Raw genomic sequence first — 19120 nt, 5'->3', positions numbered from 1 at the left:
CCTGGACCAACACCACCTCAGGACCGGACATCGTCATTGCCTGTCCCCAAGGATACAAGATCCCCAGGAAGGACGGCTCCGCCGGTCCGGGAGGAGGAATCGCCATCATCCACAAATCTACCCTCCGCCTGAGCACACTCCCAGACGAGCCCCTAGACCTGATGAAACACCTTCACTTCAAGATACTGGCCAGCCCTACCTCCACCCTCCAAGGAGCCTTAATCTACCGATACCCTGGACCCAGCAGACTTTTCGCCAACTCCATAACGGACTTCATCTCCCCGCATGTCATCCGTCCACCAACTACACCCTACTGGGAGACCTCAACTTCCACCTCGACAACCACTGGACCCCTGCACCACATCCCTCCAAGACAACTTCCACAACATTGGACTCTGCCAGATCGTGACCGCAACCACGCACTCAGCAGGACACACCCTCGACCCCCTCTTCACAACAGGAAACTCCACCACCTTCAGCACACCACCGAAATCCCATGGACTGACCATTGATGCGTCCACTTCACCTTCAGAACACCCACCATCCACAGACTCCAGCACCTGCTCCCACGAAGAAACTGGACCAGAATCACCGACGACCAGCTAACCTCATCACTCAGCAACTCTACCCCAACCATCGCGAAAACGACAACCCCAACAACGCAGCCCAAACCCTGCACAGATGGATCTTCGACAGCGCCAACAACATAGCCCCCCTAAAGAAAAACAACAACACCCACGCCAAGAAAACTAGATGGTTCACCACCGAACTTCGAGAGTCCAGATGTACTTGCCACCGCCTCAAAATGGCCTGGAGGAACACCAAATCCAAAGACGCCCACAACATCTTCAGAGCTGCCACCAATGCCCACCATCAACTCATCAGAAAAACAATGAAAAAAGCAATTGAAGATAGAATCTTCCCTTCCTCACAAGTCCTCTGCAACAAACTCAGCACCTTTTTCCACCACAAAATCAAGAGCATCTACGACAACTCCGACGAGGACAACCAACACACTGAACCCTCACCAACCACCCCCGATACCCTGAAGCCAGCGATCGACAACTGGACAGCCCTCACCACCGAAGACAAACTGAAGACAATGAAGTCAATCCACTCCGGGGACCCTACCACATTTTCAACAGAGCCGCCGACACCATCGCACCCAACTCTCTAGAAAAACCCCAGACCTCGTGTGTTCAAAATGAGTTAACCCCTGCGGGCCATACTCCTCCTCTAGACCTAGCAAACAATTGGTAGGACAAACATGGGTATTAAAATCACCAAGGATTATTAAATGGTAGGGCGCATCATCTTTGGCCTCATAATCATCCAAAAAGGTAGCCAGAAATCTTAGATGCTCCAAATCGTCAGTTTTTGTAAAAGAATTATAAAAATGAACCACTAGGAGGCTTGGTAAATTTTTGCCTGTTAATTAGACTGCTAAAATATTCGGTGTACTTGAATCTATCTACTTTGTTTTATACAATAGTTGGAGACTAATCAGTAACGGAAGTCCCCCTCTAGGTCTCCCCATAGTCAATGGTACTGCATTTTTACTAAAGGAGCAATACCCGTCCAAGTAGTAAGAATCATTTGAATCCCAGGTTTCCTGCAAAGCAATAATGTGATAGGTTAAAAGGAAAGATTCCCAATTGGTATCCCCGCTTTTTGACCGCAAACCGGCTACATTCCGTGAAAGGATTTTTAATTCCGGCACAGTAGCAGTCTGCCCCATGAGATTAATTTCAATGTCTACCAAGACCATAGGATTAGGCTCTTCAGTGTTTGGTAATACCACCAATACGGGATTAGACATTGTGAGTGGGGATTCATTTTCTACCACTGTCCCCTTTATTGATGACTCCTCTGCAGGTACATGATTTGCTTGCAGTTGTAGTGAATCATTCTAGGACCGTAGTTCAATCTTTCCGATTTATGCCCTTATACGGTTATAACAAATCATACCCGTATACAGGCATAACAAACATACCCATATTAAGACATAGCCATTGCAGTCCTAATACGGCTAGGCTACTTCCAAAGACTCCTAGAAAGCACAATGTGTTCTTAGAGAAACCAAGCCTTCAGCAGCCAAGGAAATCCCCTGCTTCTGTATTGATTTGTCCTAGAACTGGAGTACTGAAAGAACTGCGAGTTCTTACTGACTTCTTATGTCCACCCTTACGTCAAACTCAGCACTTACCAGGTATAAATATACCAGCATCTGCCCTAGCAAAACACACAGTGGTTTGGAGCAGATCGACTTACTACTTGCCCGACGCCCTGCTGTAGCAAGTGCCGAGGAAGAGCCGACCCTCCCTGCTGACGCACTGAGAGAGACGCTGTATTTTCTCCTGCCGAGAAATCCAGCTCCAGTGTTTCCCGGCTACCCTTGCGGGTTCCTGGGAGATCGAGTCCTGAGAAAGAGATACAAGACCTCCTACATTCTTAACAAGGTACGGAGCTGATTAGACCCGTAGAGAATTCTTGGTTTAGATTCTTGGCAGAAAATATTTTAAATTTAAACTGCTCCTCCCATACTTCTTCCCCCCGTACTAGGCTCAGGTTAGGTACATTGGGGTAGGCGTAGCTGGGTTGCAAATGCCACCCCCTGTTGACAGCAGATCTGCTGTAGGGCTTTGCTCACTACAGACTCTATATAGGGGTTTTTACCAGAATGAAAAATTTCCTAGTAGACACAAAGGAAAGTTTCAATTCTATTAAGGACACAGAGGTGAGGATTATTCTCTACTTTCTTTATTTTCCATCACCAGCAGTATTCAACTTTAACAAAAAAAACTCTCTTTTGCATGGAACATCGGGAAAGGTCCGTCATAGAGGTCAACCAATAGGCAGCTGTACACGTCCTGAAAGACCTGCTGCTGCTGGGATACCTCCTCTTCCTTGACTGTGACCATGCAGCCTTCATCCAATTCAACAAGTCTGTTTTAGCAGGCTCGGATCCTACAAGAAGTCAAAGGATACGGAGATGAATCGGAACTTAACGCCCAGGCTTATAGAAGGAACATAGTACATAAGGAAGAGTAGAATATTAGGAAACAACCATATGTCGAATCGTAGTGCAAAGTACTGTTTAATTAAATACCACACTTTATGAAAAGATAAACACTGATTCATACATATACCATATGGAGAATTAATCTATGGCTGAGGGTGGGTGATGACTGAATCTTCAGGAAATTCGAGTCGGGAAAAATCCTCACCTCCGTGTCCTTAATAGAATTGAAACTTTGCTTTGTGTCTACTAGGAACATTTTCATTCTATGGCAGGGCCAGAGGCGAGGATTATGCTCGTTCAAAGCTTGTCCACCACCATAGAAGCCATGTCTATGACTGGTTTGAAATAGAACCTTTTAAACATAGAGTCTGATGACCAGCCTGCAGCATTGATAACATCTTCAAGGCGTGCCCCGAGAAAAAAGGCCTTGGAGGTCATTGCTCCTCTGACGGAGTGAGCACCGAAATGTGAAATGTAAATGCCTGCTTCCCGCATGACCCATCTGATCCATCTTGCTATGGTGGGAGAAGAGACAGCCTTAAAGGGTTTCCTAAGAGATATCAGTAACTGGGGGCGATGTTCGTCCATCATACTCTCATAAGCCTTCAGGCAATGCACAACGCACAGCTTAGGGTGCATATCAAAAGCCGGGTAAGAGATCACCCTGGAGCCCGACTTCGTGCAGTGGGAAATATGGAAGGTGACCCCTTGAGGAGTAAAAACACGACCGTGAAGGTCCAGGGTTCTCATGTCAGAAACTCTCAGACAAGAGACCAGGCATGGCCAACTTTGCCGATAGCTCCTTGCGGGATAGGTACTTATTCGGTTTCCAGGACTCAAAAGGGATAACACTTTGTTGACGACCCACAACTTAGAATATTTAGGCAGCGAAGGCAGGGATAAGCGAATGCCTCCCATCAGTTTGCAGACAAATGGATTATCGCGGATCGTATTGCCCTGTACCGGGTCATGGCCCACTGAGATTGCCGATCTATAAGAATTAATCGTGCGGTATGCCAAACCCTCTGAATCCAGGGAAGCTAGGAAGTTCAAAATGTGGACCACCTCGCACCCCACTGGATCCTGATTCCTCTCAAGGTACCAACCCACCCATCTGGACCAAGCTGATCTCTATCACTTGTTGGTGCCGTCCGCCCAAGCTGCTTACAGGATGTTTTGAGCTTCTCCTGATAAGCTCAGGAGACTCCAACATTGCCGGAAATCTGCCAGGCCATGATGGGCATCTGATTCTGCAGGATCAGGGGATGAGGCTCCCCTGGGGATGACGGAGAATCATCCGATTGCGGGGTATAAGGATCAGAGAATCCCAGGAAAGTTCCAGAAGAACTGGAAACCATACTTGCGATCTCCAATAAGGTGTTATCAACACCACCTTTGCTTGCTGCCTGCAGACTTGAGCTGAGAGGCACATTATCATGACAAACGGGGGAAAGCCATAACCCGCCTCCATCGACCACTCCTGAAGGAAGGCGTCTGTGTCCGCTCCCGGAGGGTCCGGCTTCCAACTGAAAAACCTGGGAAGCTGGTGATCCAGGCGAGAGGTGAAAATATCCACCAAGAAAGGGCCTGAAGGGCGTGCAACCTCTTGGAAAACTCTGGGTTCGAGTTGCCAGAGGCTCATCCGACCTTACCCGGAAGGTTGTCTGCTGTCACAAAGACATTGTTCGAGGCAAAAGGTCCAGACTTCCTTGTCCATACCTGGTAGCACCTTGGATTTTGTGCTACCCAGGTGGTTTATGTAGCAGACCGCAGAGATATTGTCCATCTTGAGGAGGACATTGCAGCTGACCTTGTCTTTCGTCCAGCATTTGATAGCGAAGGAGCCTGCCAACAGTTCTAGGCATTTGATGTGAAGCCGTTGCTTGTCCATGGACCACTTTCCTCCTGTAAAGGAGTCCCCACAGCGTATTCCCCAGCCTGATTTGCTGGCATCCGACTCCTTGACCATGTCCAGGACTGAGCCGAAAATGGCCCGGCCGTTCCAGGTCTCCATATGGTCCAGCCACCACCGCATCTCTAACCTTACCTCGTCCGTGGGAGGAACCTGTCCCGCATACTGCAGGCCCTTTCTTAGATTGGTGGCTTTGAGCCTTGAAGGGCTCTATAATGGAGAGGCCCTGGAAGGATGGCCTGTTTGGAGGACGATAGGAGGCCTACAATCCTGGCAACTTGCCAGAGGGAAATGGTGGATCTGGCCGAATGTATGACGTTACATCGCATACATTCACAACGCGGTATTTTAAATTGTGTTTGTTACCACGCAAGTCGTTACAACGACATGCGCTGGAGGGCACTGGACTTAGGAACAGTATGATTTACAATTCGAACTCCAGCCTACATAAAAGTAGAGAAGGTGTTGGTATAGTAAAGGATACTACATTCTTAGTTTAGAGTGCCATCCAGCGCATCAATCTAACGACTTGCGTTGTAATGACCGCAATGTAAACATACTGCGGTGTAATGACCGCGTTGTAAAGATCGTTCTCCACCTGGCCAGGGTTCTCGTGAGTTCCTGACGAATCTTGGAAGGGAGACTTAACGCCTTGTTGACTGAGTCTATGACAAAGCCCAGGAACGTATTTTGCCTGGTCGGGGTGAGAAGGTACTTCTTCTCGTTGATAACAAACCAGAGGCCCTGCAACAGAGCTGCCATCGTTTTCAGTTGGTCTGTAAGCAATGCTGGGGACTGAGCCAAAAGGAGGAGGTCGTTTAAGTATATAATGAGGCGGAAGCCCCGAGCCATGAGATACTCTATCGCTGGCTTAAGTACCTTGGTAAAGTACCAAGATGCGGGTGAGAGACCGAAAGGAAGTGTTGAGAACTCATAAACTTGGCCTCTTCACTGAAACTGAGGAAACCTGCGGTGTGGGGAAAAAATTGAGATGGCCAGGTACGTGTTCTTTAGATCCAGTCACACCATCCAGTCGTCTGGTCGTAGGAGGTCGCGCAGCAGGTGGATCCCCTCCATTATGAAATGGCGGTACACCAACCAGCTGTTAAACTCCTTTAGGTTGATTACTGGGCATTGACCCCCATCTGTTTTGTCCACTAAGAAAATGTTGCTTAGAAAACCCCTGGAATGGAGGGAGGAGTAAGCAATCGCCCCTTTGTGTAATAGGTCCTGTACTTCTTTGTCTACCAGGGCGTTCTGGGCTCCCGTAAAGACCAGTGGACGGGGGCGGGACTCTTGTACTGGGGTCGCGTAAAACTCTATGTGAAAAACCCTGATGTTCTGCAAAACCCATGAGTCAGAAGTGACAGCATCCCTTTTGTTCGTGAACAGTGCCAGCCTGCCCCCATCCTGCAACTGTGGGTAAAGGGAGAGTCTCACCTGATTGGGTCTGGAAGTGACCTCTGGTTGCGCCTCTGGAGACTCTGTACCTGTTGTTTCTCCTTGAATGGAAGAACTCCTGTCTGGGCTGTTCTTGCGTCTTCTTGAAGCCTCTGACAGGGGCTTGGGTGTAGAAATAGCCGGTCGAGCACCCTCTGCCACAACCGGCCACAACTAAAACTTTTGGGTGGAACACCCTTTTAATGGAAGCCTGAGCTTTATCCAAAGTGGTGAAGATTAAGACAAATTTTGTGAGTTCCTTGACAAAGGGTTGTCCGAAGAGTCCCCCATCAGCCACAGCACCCGCCTCCGAGGAAGCCAAATCCCCTACTTTGGGGTCCACTTTCAGCAACAAGGAGCGTCTCCTCTCAGCCGAGAGGGCACGATCAGCATTGCCCAGGAACAAAATGGCACACTGGTCCCAGCCTGACACAGATTCAGGAGAAAGCGCGGAACCGGAAGCTTTGGCCTCCTCCGCAAGATCCAAGATTATCGTGAGGGAGCCGCAAGCGTCCAAAAGTTTGTCCTGGGAAGCTTTCCAGGACCTATCAATTCCTTTTTTGGGATCGCAAATATATTTCTGGAGAAAGGCAGCCATTCGAGCATCTATTCCATGTTTGACCGTCACCTTGCCCGCAAGGGCGGGACGGGGGCATTCCACCCTTAGCAGGCTCTAACCTCCTTTTCTAGGGGTTTTCTCATGCGGCTCACCACAAACTGTGCCACCTTATCTCCTGGAGGCCACTCCGTGGAACGAGGGTGCAGGAGATCCTCCAGGACTAGCATGTCCGATGGAGGCTCCGCTCCACTCTTGGCTTGAAGCCAGGGCCTGGAAGGGACGGTTCCTCAGTAGACTCGGTAGGGGAGACATCAACTTCAAAGTCCCCCCCTGCAGGGACAAGGAAATCACCTCATCTAGTGTCCCTAGTGGCACCTGAGAAGCTCGCGCAAGGAAGGCCTTTCTAAGGCGTTCAAATGCCCCCAGATACAAAACAGCAGCCTCCTGCTGCTGCTTACGGGGGCGCGGGATGGGGGGCGTTCCCCCGAGGCAAGGCCTCCTGCATAGGGGTAAGCAATCCGCATAATGCGCATTTCAAAGGGCCCCATGGACGCTGCGACTGCCTGGTGGATGGAGGCATCGCAAAAGTCATCATCTAGGGGCAGGACCTGTAAAGTTTCCTCCTCAACATAATCCCCTTCCATTGCAAACTATGTACCAACACTAGAGGTACACCCAGCACAGAAAGTTGGCAAATCAGTGGTTCAAGAGCTTTGGCAGGTCTGAAAAACCTCTATTTGGGCTGCGTAACTGCAGGAATAGGGGTACCAAAAACCCTAAGGGCTTCTCAACCACAAATCGGGGGTAATAGTGTGCCTGGGCCGAGCCCCACTTAAATGAGAGCCTTAAATGTGTACTCAGAAGGGTACTCGTTTGCGCTACAGACCCGATACAGGCGCCAGGCTGCTTAAATACAGACCCGGGATCACCCAGGCGTGAAGGCTTCCAGGCGCAGGCTGCAGCTTGGCGGGGAACGCACTGACAGGAATATGCGATCCCGCCGAGCAATGAGACTTGAGTCGCGCTACACAGGCGCCTTCTAGCGGCCCTCAGGGCTACCGCAGAGCCCACAAGAACACAGCTGCGAAAGGAGCGATAAGAGATGCTCCCGCAGCTGTGAAGACGGTGGTGAGCTCGCTGCTAATAAGGAAAGCGCTCGCGCTGCAAGGAAAAAAGCAATACGCAATACAATCAAGCAGAAAGAAACAGCATCAAGCCATGAATACAGAAAACAACTTAACTGCAGGTGGAGCAGGAGAAGAAAAAAAACGTATCCCAGCAGCCCCTGACCTTTCAGGACGTGTACCTCTGCCTATTGGTTGACCTCTGTGTTATATTTCACTTTGTGTGTATAAAGATACCTTGTTATCATTTGTCGTACATTCCAGTTCCATTGGCATCTGGAGCTGGAATCTTAGACATCTGGACAGCAGTTGCACTTGACACTTTTGCTGGTATGACTGCTTCCAGTTGCTGTGCTGTATTTACAATAAATCTTTTTAATCACAGAATTTGTTCCAGGAATACATTTTTTACCGCAGATTTTATTTCACGTCATCCTTGTGAGACACAGTCTTCACAAAATAATGATGATTTGAAAATTGTCACCACCATTCAGGATGTGGTAGTTGGTGCGTTTTCTGATATTTCAGAGGATACATGGAAATCTAGTGATGACAATGATCCTTTGTGGCAATTAGTTAAGAAGTATATTCTGGAAGGCTGGCAAACAAGGAAGAATATTAGTGAAGATCTTATGCCCATGTTTAATGTAGCAGATGATTTAGAACTAGAAGGTGATATTGTATATAAAAATGGTAAATGTGTGCCACCTGTTGGTGTGCGGGAAGTGATTTTGAAGTTAGCACATATGTCGCATCCAGGAATGCCAGGTATGAAACGATTAATAAGATCTTAATTTTGGTGGCCAGGGATGGATCGTATGGCAGATAGGGTAGTTAAAGAGTGCAATGTTTGTATTTCAAGTGAAAAAATGCTTAAAGTCAATGTACCTCCCCTTAAGACTACGGACTGGCCAGAGGAACCTTGGGAAAAACTGGCATTTGATATATCTGGTCCGTTTATGAATTTTCCTTCAGATTCACGTTACGCATTGGTTGTAGTGGATTATCATTCAAAATGGCCAGAGGTCAAATTAGTTCCAATGGCTACCACCACTAGAGTTTTAGATTTCTTTAAGGAGACTTTTGCAAGGGAAGGTCGTCCCTCAACTATTGTTACGGATAATGGGGTCCAATTGATTTCCAAAGATATGGAAGATTATCTCAAATGTCAAAATTTTAAAAATGTCACCACGTCACTTTATGCACCACATGAAAACGGTCAAGTGGAACGTTTGAATCGTGTGTTGAAGGGCTACATTGCTGATGTTCTAATACAAAGGGGTGACTTGAAAGATCTATTAAGGGATAGACTGTGGATGTATAGAGTCACTCCATATTCTATTACAGGAGACAGTCCATTCGGTCTTTTGAAGGGTAGTGATCCTGCTTCCAATATTTGTCCATGGTGGCTTAAAGAAAAATGTAAAAATAACATAAGGAATGATGATAATAAGAATGATACCAGCAAGTAAGTAAGTATTTCTTTATTCGGTTTTTGTCGTATAAAAAAAAACATAAAAGCAGTTTCACACATAAATTTCATTTCACATTTTCCATTAAAACGAAATACTGACGCTAAAACAACTTTTTTTTTAAAAAAAAGACGTGTAGTTGTTGTAAAAAAATAGGCAAATTTACAATTCAGTGCCCTATGATATATACAACTTAAAACAAATTTATGATATATACATGGAACCTTGTGTGAGAAGATCGTCTTGCTTGTTACGTGCATAATCGGATTTGTCAATGCGCATGGTTATACAAAGGTTTTTACAAATTTGGTCGATGTCTAAAAATACATTTCAGAAACTTAACAATGTACTTCGATGTCCAATCCTCACCCAAAAACTGTAGGAACAGCAAGGCCGGGCAGCATCTTCTGATGCCCATAAGTGTTAATAATGGAATCAGCCAGATCTTTCTATGCCCACTGTAATATTTACAGAAAAAGAAAGTGTGAATGGTTGCCTAAGTAGAAGTCTCATCACACGGACAAAGAGGTAATTCTGAGTCCCAGTTATTTCTCGTTGGAAAGACAACCAGACGGTGTAAAACATTTAACCTGAACCTAGTCAGGAGGAATCTCTCAAAGATGGTAAAATCATGAGTTAGATAAGGCTGGATTAAGAAAGTAGTTTGAACAGCCATGGAGTGTTGGACGGATGGTTTAGTGGCTTCTTTGGTAATCCGTAGTTCTTCTAAGTGTGTAAGGGACAGCACCTGTAGTGCCTTCCTTGATAATGACCGAATAGAGGTTGGTACCAGATAGTGTTTTTCCAATCCTAGGTCATATAAGAAACTTTTTATATAGGACAACCAACCGATTTTATGCGAGTGGTCCAAAACCATACAGTCTGAGATGATTCGCTGTGTGAATTCATTTTTGTCTGTCGACCAAATTCGATGCCAAAGAAGGAGTGGTTGTATTTTGGCTAAATCCGATAAATAAGAGATCCACAGTTCTATATGACATGAGAAAGTGGGTACACTCTTTGGTACCGCTAAAAGGAATCTTAAGAAAGTGTTCTCAGCCACTTGTAAGTTGCTGGTATTTGCGTACCCCCACACTCCTGCCCTGTATATCGCTACTGAATGGCATCCCAGGGGTTAAGTCTCGCGCAGAACAACAGCATGATAAGGTATGCCAACAGTCCATAGCTGGGTTACCACCTAGAAGCAAGCAACCTATAGCCATACATGGGGACTCCAACCAAAATGTAATATCGCCGGATAGCTCAATAGGCCAGGGGGCCACCTCAAGTATTACCTCCAACTCCAAACCAGCTTCACTAAAGATCCTGTCCTGGAACCTGGCTGGTTTAGGAAACAAGCTTGAAAGCCCTGACTGGAGCACATTCATAGACTCCAAAGATTTGTGCATGTTCCAAGAAACTTGGGCGAGAGAGGAACACACTCGTCCAGGCTTTGCTGCATTTTCTATTCCTGCCCCATTGAGGGGCAAGGAGCGTCCATCTGGTGGTCTTGCTATTTGGGTGGCAACCCATTTGGGTTGCAAAGCTACATCTCAATTCACAGCATCTGAGGACGTTCAATGCATCCTCCGGTAATTAATTATTTATTTACCACAATGGAATGGCCCAACTCTACTAAATTGGCAGTGGTAAATGTTTACTCCAGGCCGGTGAATATAACCCGGGAATCGAATACCATTGAGGAGCTTTCTAGTTTCCTCAATGATATTGCCGAGGGTACACCCTTTGTGGTTGGAGGGGATCTGAACTGCCACTTTGAGCCACTAATAGGACTACTAGATGGAACAACAATGGAAGAGGACGCGCTGTGGTCAGTACCTCCCACGGTGGCCCCTCCCCCTAGAGCCTGGACCCCTTTAGCAGTACAGATCACTGCTCTAACTCTTAAACATGCAATTAGGGCCTGCAATGGGCGTTGGAATTCTGATATTCCCCCTAAGTGCACATGTAATAAAGCGGGGAGAGAGTCAAGATTGGACTACATTTTAGTACAACTGTCCTCCTGGTCTAAAATTAAAGACTTCAGGGTGATAGACATGGACGATAGCGACCATAATGCGCTAGAACTAGAATACTCTCTGCCTGGTATAGACAACGAAAACCCGGCTGGTGTAGATGTGCTCGCTTTAGGCTTGACCCTAGCAAACAATAGACGCAGAGTGAGGTGGGACAAACTAGCCACTAATCCGGAAAATGTTTCAAAGTTGTATGGCTGTGTTATTCCCACACTCGAAAAGGTTATCGCACTAGTGGAGCAACCCCACGCCCATGACATGCACATTAAAATCTGGTCCGCTCATGAGGACCTTATTAAGATCATGGCTGAAGTTCTTTTCTCCCCAGGAAAAACTAGGGGGTACCATGAGTCACCGTCCTTCGTGGTACAACGCTGCCTGCCGAAAGGCTAAATCAGATCTACTAATTTCCCTAAAGCAGGGTAGTAATAAATCCGTAATACAGGCAAGGAGAAGGGATTTCAAGCAGTTGATCAAGCATGCTAGGGCGAATGGGAACAGGAGAAATGGGAGAATCTCACCGTCACACTGGCAGATAGGGATTCCCATAAATTCTGGCAAGTTGTAAATACGGGGTCCGAAGAGCCATCTTCGGCCGTTGAACCTAATATTTCAGCAAAGGTCTGGGAAGAACATTTCCAAGCTCTTTATAAGGGAGCCAATATGGACACAGATGGGGCCTCAGCTAACTTAATGCCAACTATTGCCCCACAGCTAGAGGGGGATCTTTTCACTGAGGAAGAGGTGCGGGCTGCAATCTCCAGGCTGGCATCAGGCAAAGCTCCTAGCCTGGATGAACTTCCGGGCGACCTTTTTAAACAAGAGCCAGACGTATGGGCTCCGTACCTATTGGTGATCTTTAACGCCGTCCTGAGGGGCATGGTGCCCTGTACTTGGCTGGGAGCAGAGATTGTCAAATATTTAAGAAGGGTTCACCTCTGCTACCAGCCAACTACAGGCCTATCAGCCTCATCGATGTATCACAAAAGCTATTCGGGAGACTGATATTAGATCGCCTCCAAGATTGGATTGAAGAGTTTTCTATTCTGAGCCCCTATCAGGCAGGATTCAGAAAGAAGCCCTCAACAACGGATCAGATTTTCCGTCTTATTTTATTATTCTGGAAAACTGTAACAATCGAGGGCGGCAGCTTATACACTGTCTTTGTAGACTTGTGTGCCGCCTTCGATTTGGTGCCAAGACCCAAACTGTGGTCCGTGGTAATGGAGTTGGGCATTCCACCTGATCATCAAGATAATTTTGCACGGTTCAGGTGTGGCAGGAACGGGTTGCTTTCAGCGAGATTCCCCGTTGACAAAGGGGTGAGACAGGGTTGTGTGCTTGCACCAACCCTGTTCTGCCTCTTTGTCAACGGGGTAATCGCCCATCTGACTGGGATTAATTATATAGATGCCCCAAGGCTCAACGGCAGCAGGGTGCCCACAATTATGTTTGGGATGACACCCTGCTGCTGTCAAAATCCCCGATGGGAATACAACGTGTCCTGGATGGTTTTGTGGCATTTTGTGGGGAGAGGGGGCTGGAGATTAATGCCCTCAAGACTAAATTCATGATTTTCAGCCCCCCACCCACAACACGCCCCAACCCAACCATAGGCACACGAGGTTAGAGAGGGTTCACACATTTGAGTATCTGGGGGTGACTATCAACCAAAACATGACCTGGGATACACATCGAACAAAGGCCAATCTTAAAGTGGTGCAGTCAACGGGTGGTATTTCCAGGATAATAAATAGATCAACGTTCAAACCACTCGGTCCATTGCTCGAAATCTATAAAATGCAGGCGAGGGGGGCAGTCACACATGGCGGGGAATTGTGGGGGCATACATCCGGCCAAAACTTGATGACTACAGAAAACAAGTTCATCAGGCAATTGGCAGCCCTACCCCAAAGTACCCCGCTTCTACCTCTTAGATTTGACTTGGGCCTTAGATCGATTGAAGAACTGTGCCTAAAACCACTAACATTCTGGCGTCAACTCTGGACCACCCCAGAGCTCCTGATTTACAGGATGGAGCTAAAAGAGATTTTAAGCTTACCAAGTATGGCGAAAATTCCCTGGTTAAAGTACATAAAAAAGACATGTGAAAGTTTGGGGAGGCCAGAACTTGGCTAGACCCTGAAAACGCTTGCAGTAAGGTCTCACGCAAACGTTGAGCAAAGGATTATTATGATGTAAAACTAAGTACTTTACTAGGGAATATACGGTTGGGGTCTTTAACTAACTTATTTATTCAATCCAAAGACTCCTACCACTTGGAACAGGTCCTTGATGGAATCTGTCCTGTCCTGACCAGGAAGTTATTCTTGCAGTGGAGTTCAAGTTCAAGTTCAAGTTCGGGCATTTATATAGCGCACTACTCACCCGGAGGGTCTCAAGGCGCTTGGGGAGGGGTTTATTATTTGTCGAACAGCCAGGTTTTAAGTTCCTTTCTGAAGGAGATGTGATTTTGAGTAAGGCGGAGGTGAGTGGGGAGTGAGTTCCAGGTCTTGGCAGCGAGGTAGGAGAAGGATCTGCCACCCATGGGGGATTTTCGGATGCGCGGGACTGCGGAGAGGGCTTGATTGGACGATCTTAGTTGGCGGGTGGGTTTGTAGAAGGACAGTCGAGTGTTGAGGCATTCGGGACCTAGATTGTAGAGGGCCTTGTGTGCGTGGGTGAGAAGGCGGAATGTAATTCTTTTGTTGACTGGAAGCCAGTGGAGGTCTTTTAGGTGTCCGGTGATGTGATCTTGGCGAGGGATGTCTAATATGAGTCTCGCCGATGCGTTTTGGATGCGTTGGAGTTTTTTCTGTAATTTTGTTGTGATTCCGGCGTATAGTGTGTTGCCATAGTCCAGACGACTCGTGACCAGTGCGTGGGTGACAGTCTTTCTTGTCTCGAGGGGGATCCAGCGGAAAATCTTTTTGAGAATGCGAAGTACGTTGAAGCAGGAGGATGAGACTGCGTTGACTTGTCTGGACATCGAGAGAGAGGAGTCTAGGATGAAGCCAAGGTTACGTGCATGGTCTGTGGGTGTGGGTGCTGTGCCCAGGGCGGAAGGCCACCAAGAGTCGTCCCAGGCAGAGGGTGAAGATCCTAGGATGAGCACCTCCGTTTTGTCTGAGTTAAGTTTTAGGCGGCTGTCTTTCATCCATTCGGCTACTTGTTTCATGCCTTCGTGAAGATTGGTTTTGGCGGTGATAGGGTCTTTGGTGAGGGAAAGGATTAACTGGGTGTCGTCGGCGTAAGAGATGATGTTAAGGTTGTGTTGACGCGCGATGGAGGCTAGTGGACTCATGTAAACGTTGAAGAGGGTGGGACTGAGTGAAGATCCTTGTGGTACGCCACAGATGACTTCAGTGGCCTCTGAGTTGAATGGGGGAAGTCGGACTCTTTGTGTTCTCCCAGCGAGGAATGAGATGATCCAGTCCAGGGCTTTTCCTTGTATGCCGATGTTACTGAGGCGTTGTATAAGGGTGCTGTGGCAGACTGTGTCGAAAGCGGCGGAGAGGTCGAGTAGGATGAGGGCCACTGTTTCTCCGTTGTCCAGTAGTGTTCGGATGTCGTCGGTCACTGCAATGAGGGCTGTTTCGGTGCTGTGTTTGGCTCGAAACCCGGATTGAGATGGATCAAGGGAGTTGTTCGATTCAAGGAAGGCGGCGAGCTGGTTGTTGACGGCTTTCTCGATGACTTTGGCCGGGAATGGGAGGAGGGATATGGGTCGGTAGTTTTTAAGTTCAGAGGGGTCTGCTGTGGGTTTCTTCAGAAGGGCGCTGAGTTTGGCGTGTTTCCAGCTTTCTGGAAAGGTGGCAGAGTTGAACGAGCAGTTGATGACATCACGGAGATGGGGTGCGATGTGGAGTCAGCTTTGTTGAAGATGTGGTGGGGGCAGGGGTCGGTTGGCGAGCCAGAGTGGATTGAGTTCATTAGGCGGATGGTGTCTTCAGTGGTGATTGGGTTCCAGGCGCTAAGGTTGTTAGTTGGCGGAGTAGGATCTGAGGGGGGTGGGGAGAGTTGATCGCTGGGAGTATTCTCGAAGCTGTTATGGATGTCGGCAATTTTGTTGTAGAAGAAGGAGGATAACGCATCGCAGAGGTCTTGGGAGGGAGTGATGTCGTTAGATGCTGCAGTGGGGTTGGTGAATTCTTTGACGATGTTGAAAAGTTCCTTGCTGTTGTGAGTGTTGTTGTCGAGACGATCCTTGAATGCTGATTTCTTGGCGGATCGAATCAGTTGGTGGTGTTTGCGGGAGGCTGCCTTGAGGGTGGCCATGTTGTCGGTGGTTGGGTTATTTCTCCATGTTTTCTCCAGGGTGCGGCATAGCTTCTTGGATTTTTTAAGGTCATCATTGAACCAGGGAGCCTTTTTGCTGGCTGATTTGATCTGGTGCTTTTTCAGGGGTGCTAGTTCATCAGCACAGTGGGTGATCCATTGCTTGAGATTGGTGGCCGCTTGGTTTGGGTCCAATGAGAGGGTGGGAGGGTTTTGGTTGAGTGATGTGAGGAGTTGGTCGGAGGTGATTTTTTTCCAGTTTCTCCGAGGAATATGTTGTGGGCGGTTGTGGGTCAGGGTGGATTTGTAGCTGAAGTGAACACAGCTGTGGTCCGTCCAGTGGAGAGTTGTGGTGCGATCGAAGGAGATGTGCTTGCTGGAGGTGAAGATAGGGTCGAGCGTGTGTCCGGCTGCATGGGTGGGGGTGTCAACAAGTTGTTTGAGTCCGAGATTGGCCAGGTTGTCCAGAAGGGTGGTGGTGTTGCTATCGTGTTTGTTTTCAATGTGGTAGTTGAGGTCTCCTAAAAGAATGTAGTTCTCGGAGGCAAGGGCATGTGGGCTGACGAAGTCCGTGATGTCATCGCTGAATTGAGTGCGGGTGCCTGGAGGCCTGTAGATGAGGGTACCTCTAAGTGTGGTCCTAGGGTCGGTGTGGATCTGAAAGTGGAGATGTTCGGCGGTTGCAAGATTATTGTCGGAGCTGGTCGTGATTTTAATGGTGTTCCTATGGATGATGGCGATGCCTCCTCCTGTTTGATTGGTGCGGTCTTTTCGGATGATCTTGTAAGCGTCCGGGATGGCTATGGCGATGTCGGGTGCTGATGATGTGTTCATCCATGTTTCTGTAAGGAAGGCGATGTCCGGTGACGCAGTGTCGAGTAGGTCCCGGAGTTCGGTTGCGTGTCTGTGGACTGAGCGGGTGTTAAGCAGGATGCACTTCAGGCGGTTTGAGTCGGAGCTGTGTATGGAGGAAGTAGATTTGGTGAGGGTCCTGAGGCAGTTGAATTTGCAGGAGAGGCAGGCGAATGGGCCATGGGTAAGACCTGGGGTGGCTTCGCAGCATTGTGTTGTGCGTCCGGGGTTGAGGGCGAGGAGAGTTGCGGCATCATATGTGACTCTAGTGGGTTGGGAACGGCGGGGACCAGGGGGACAAGCGCTGGGCGCGGTCCAGGCGTGGACGGGCGTAGACGGGCTTACCTTTGGCGCACCTTGGGCGCACAAGGGGCGCTCCCGCTGCGCGTGAACGCTGCGCGCAAATGTTTCTGTCATATATGGGTAGTGGGAGGGGAGGGGCGAGGGAGGGTCAGCTGGGAGGCGGGAGCAGGGGGTCAGACAACAACACCAACAAAAACAAAATGGCAGGCAGCCTAAAGACGTGATACTAATCCAATGCGAAGCAAATGGTAGTGGCTCCCTTTAAATTAACAAGCAGGCAAATGCAATGTTATTAACAGCGCACTCTGACAATCTAGCGCTACGAGGTCTCAATGGATACAAGGATAGAGCAGTCAAGGCAGTCTAGCGCTACGATGTGCAAATCAATTAAAATACCGAACAATTAAGGCAGTCTAGCGCGCTCCTATGTTTAGCAATATAGATGAGAAGATTAGTTTTGCAAGATCCGCAGCGAAGCGCTACGATACCAGGCTGCAGGGCAGGCAGGGCGGGGGGCAGCTTGGGGAGCGACCTCGTCTGCAGGAAGCAGGATCGGTCACTGGAGGTATGGTACCCTTCCTCTTAGAGCATTCACAAGTACCTGGTCTCAGCCCTCCTCCACCAAACAATGCCCTGCATGCTCATACCTGTTGGAAAATGAATTACATGTTTTATTGTTCTGCAATGCCTATCAAAAATCTAGAAAGTACTGGCTTGTTCCTCTTCTTAAAAACCTAGCCTTTAGGCAGTGCATCCCAGCGTACAAAATACTTAAGACGGATTTATCACCTCTGATTGTATTTGCGGTAGCTAAATTCCTAACAGCGATCTGGCATAAGCGTACTCATCATATCCTGAACTCTGATACGGATTTGGCATAGGCACTATAAAAATCTAATGCATAGATAATCATAAATTAGAAGGGACTGCAACTGATTTTACCAACTATAACAAATGTGATTTTTAAAAGTAATTAGCAGTCTGATTCTTATCTTGCACTAGCACTTTGAATCTGTAATATAAGATGACAATCGTAATGATTTTTATAATTCTTGACTTTTGATTATGTACTATTAATGACTGTTTTTAATCCTGATGTAAATCTTTTATGGTCCAAGTGACCGAAATAAAGAAAGAAATGAATGAATGATTGGCATTTAGCTCTATATATCTTTAGAAGTTCTACCGGCGGCCTCTTTCTCAATTATTTTGAAAAATTTATGAGGGCCATAGTGGCTCTCATAAGATGGAATTTTCTGGACTCGATTGCAGATTTCCAGTTAAGTTTATGGTCGATAATAATTCCCAATATGGGTATTGTGCTGTGGTTGCCAGTTTCTCTTTGTTCAGGTATATATCCTTTGTCCTTTTTTTCCCTGGTCCTGCTGTCATAACAAAGGTTTTTTTGATGTTTATATGTAGATCCAGCTTCCCCATGAACTGGGAATATCTATTTAACGCCTTCTGGAGTTCTAGGGGGGTGCGGGCCAGTATCACTGCGTCGTCCGCATAGAGTAGAGCTGGAATCGGACAATTTTTTATTAATGGAAGATCCTGGCTCCCCTTCAACATGGCCATCTCCAGACCGTTGGTGTAAAGCGTGAAGAGGAAGGGAGCCAGGACACAAATTTGTCGGACTCCTCGCTCCACTCTGAACGGCGCGGATAACTCGCCCTTTACCCCGAACCTCACCCTAGCTGAGGCATTGGAATATAATTCACGCAAAAAATTTACCAATGGTAGATCAACCCCCATATCTAGTAGCATGGACCAAAGTTTAGCATGGCAAACGCAGTCGAAAGCTGCGGACAGATCAACGTATACCATGTACATACTGCCCGCCTTCGCACATACGTACTTGCCTAATAGCATTGTCAGGTTTAGGGCCTGTTCAACTGTCCCTAGGCCCTCACGAAACCCGAATTGGAGGTCCGAGAGGATCCCGCTATCATCCGGCCACTGCTGGAGATGCTCAAGGATAACTCTGCCCGCCACTTTGCCCAAGGAGTCCAGCAGTGAGATCGGGCGGTAGCAGGATACCTCCTGACGGTCCACCCTTTTTAAAAATATGGACCATAATTGATTTTCACCAAGAATCCAGTAGACCCACCTCACACGCTGC

General features: G+C 47.7%; 1 protein-coding gene across 1 annotated transcript in view; it reads right to left on the bottom strand.

The window, feature by feature from the left end:
- The window catches only part of LOC144763080 (uncharacterized), a 397233-nt gene that overhangs the window by 271961 nt on the left and 106152 nt on the right, over positions 1 to 19120 (bottom strand). Inside the window, exon 3 of the mRNA XM_078648381.1 lies at positions 6425 to 6453. Within this exon, the coding sequence (XP_078504507.1) occupies positions 6425 to 6453 (29 nt within the window). The remainder of the gene's footprint in view (positions 1 to 6424; positions 6454 to 19120) is intronic.

The sequence above is a fragment of the Lissotriton helveticus genome, chromosome 6 (genome assembly GCF_964261635.1).
Source record: "Lissotriton helveticus chromosome 6, aLisHel1.1, whole genome shotgun sequence".
Classification (NCBI taxonomy): Eukaryota; Metazoa; Chordata; class Amphibia; order Caudata; family Salamandridae; genus Lissotriton; species Lissotriton helveticus.
Note: the sequence above shows the minus strand (reverse complement) of the source record. Positions and strands in the feature narration are given on the sequence as shown.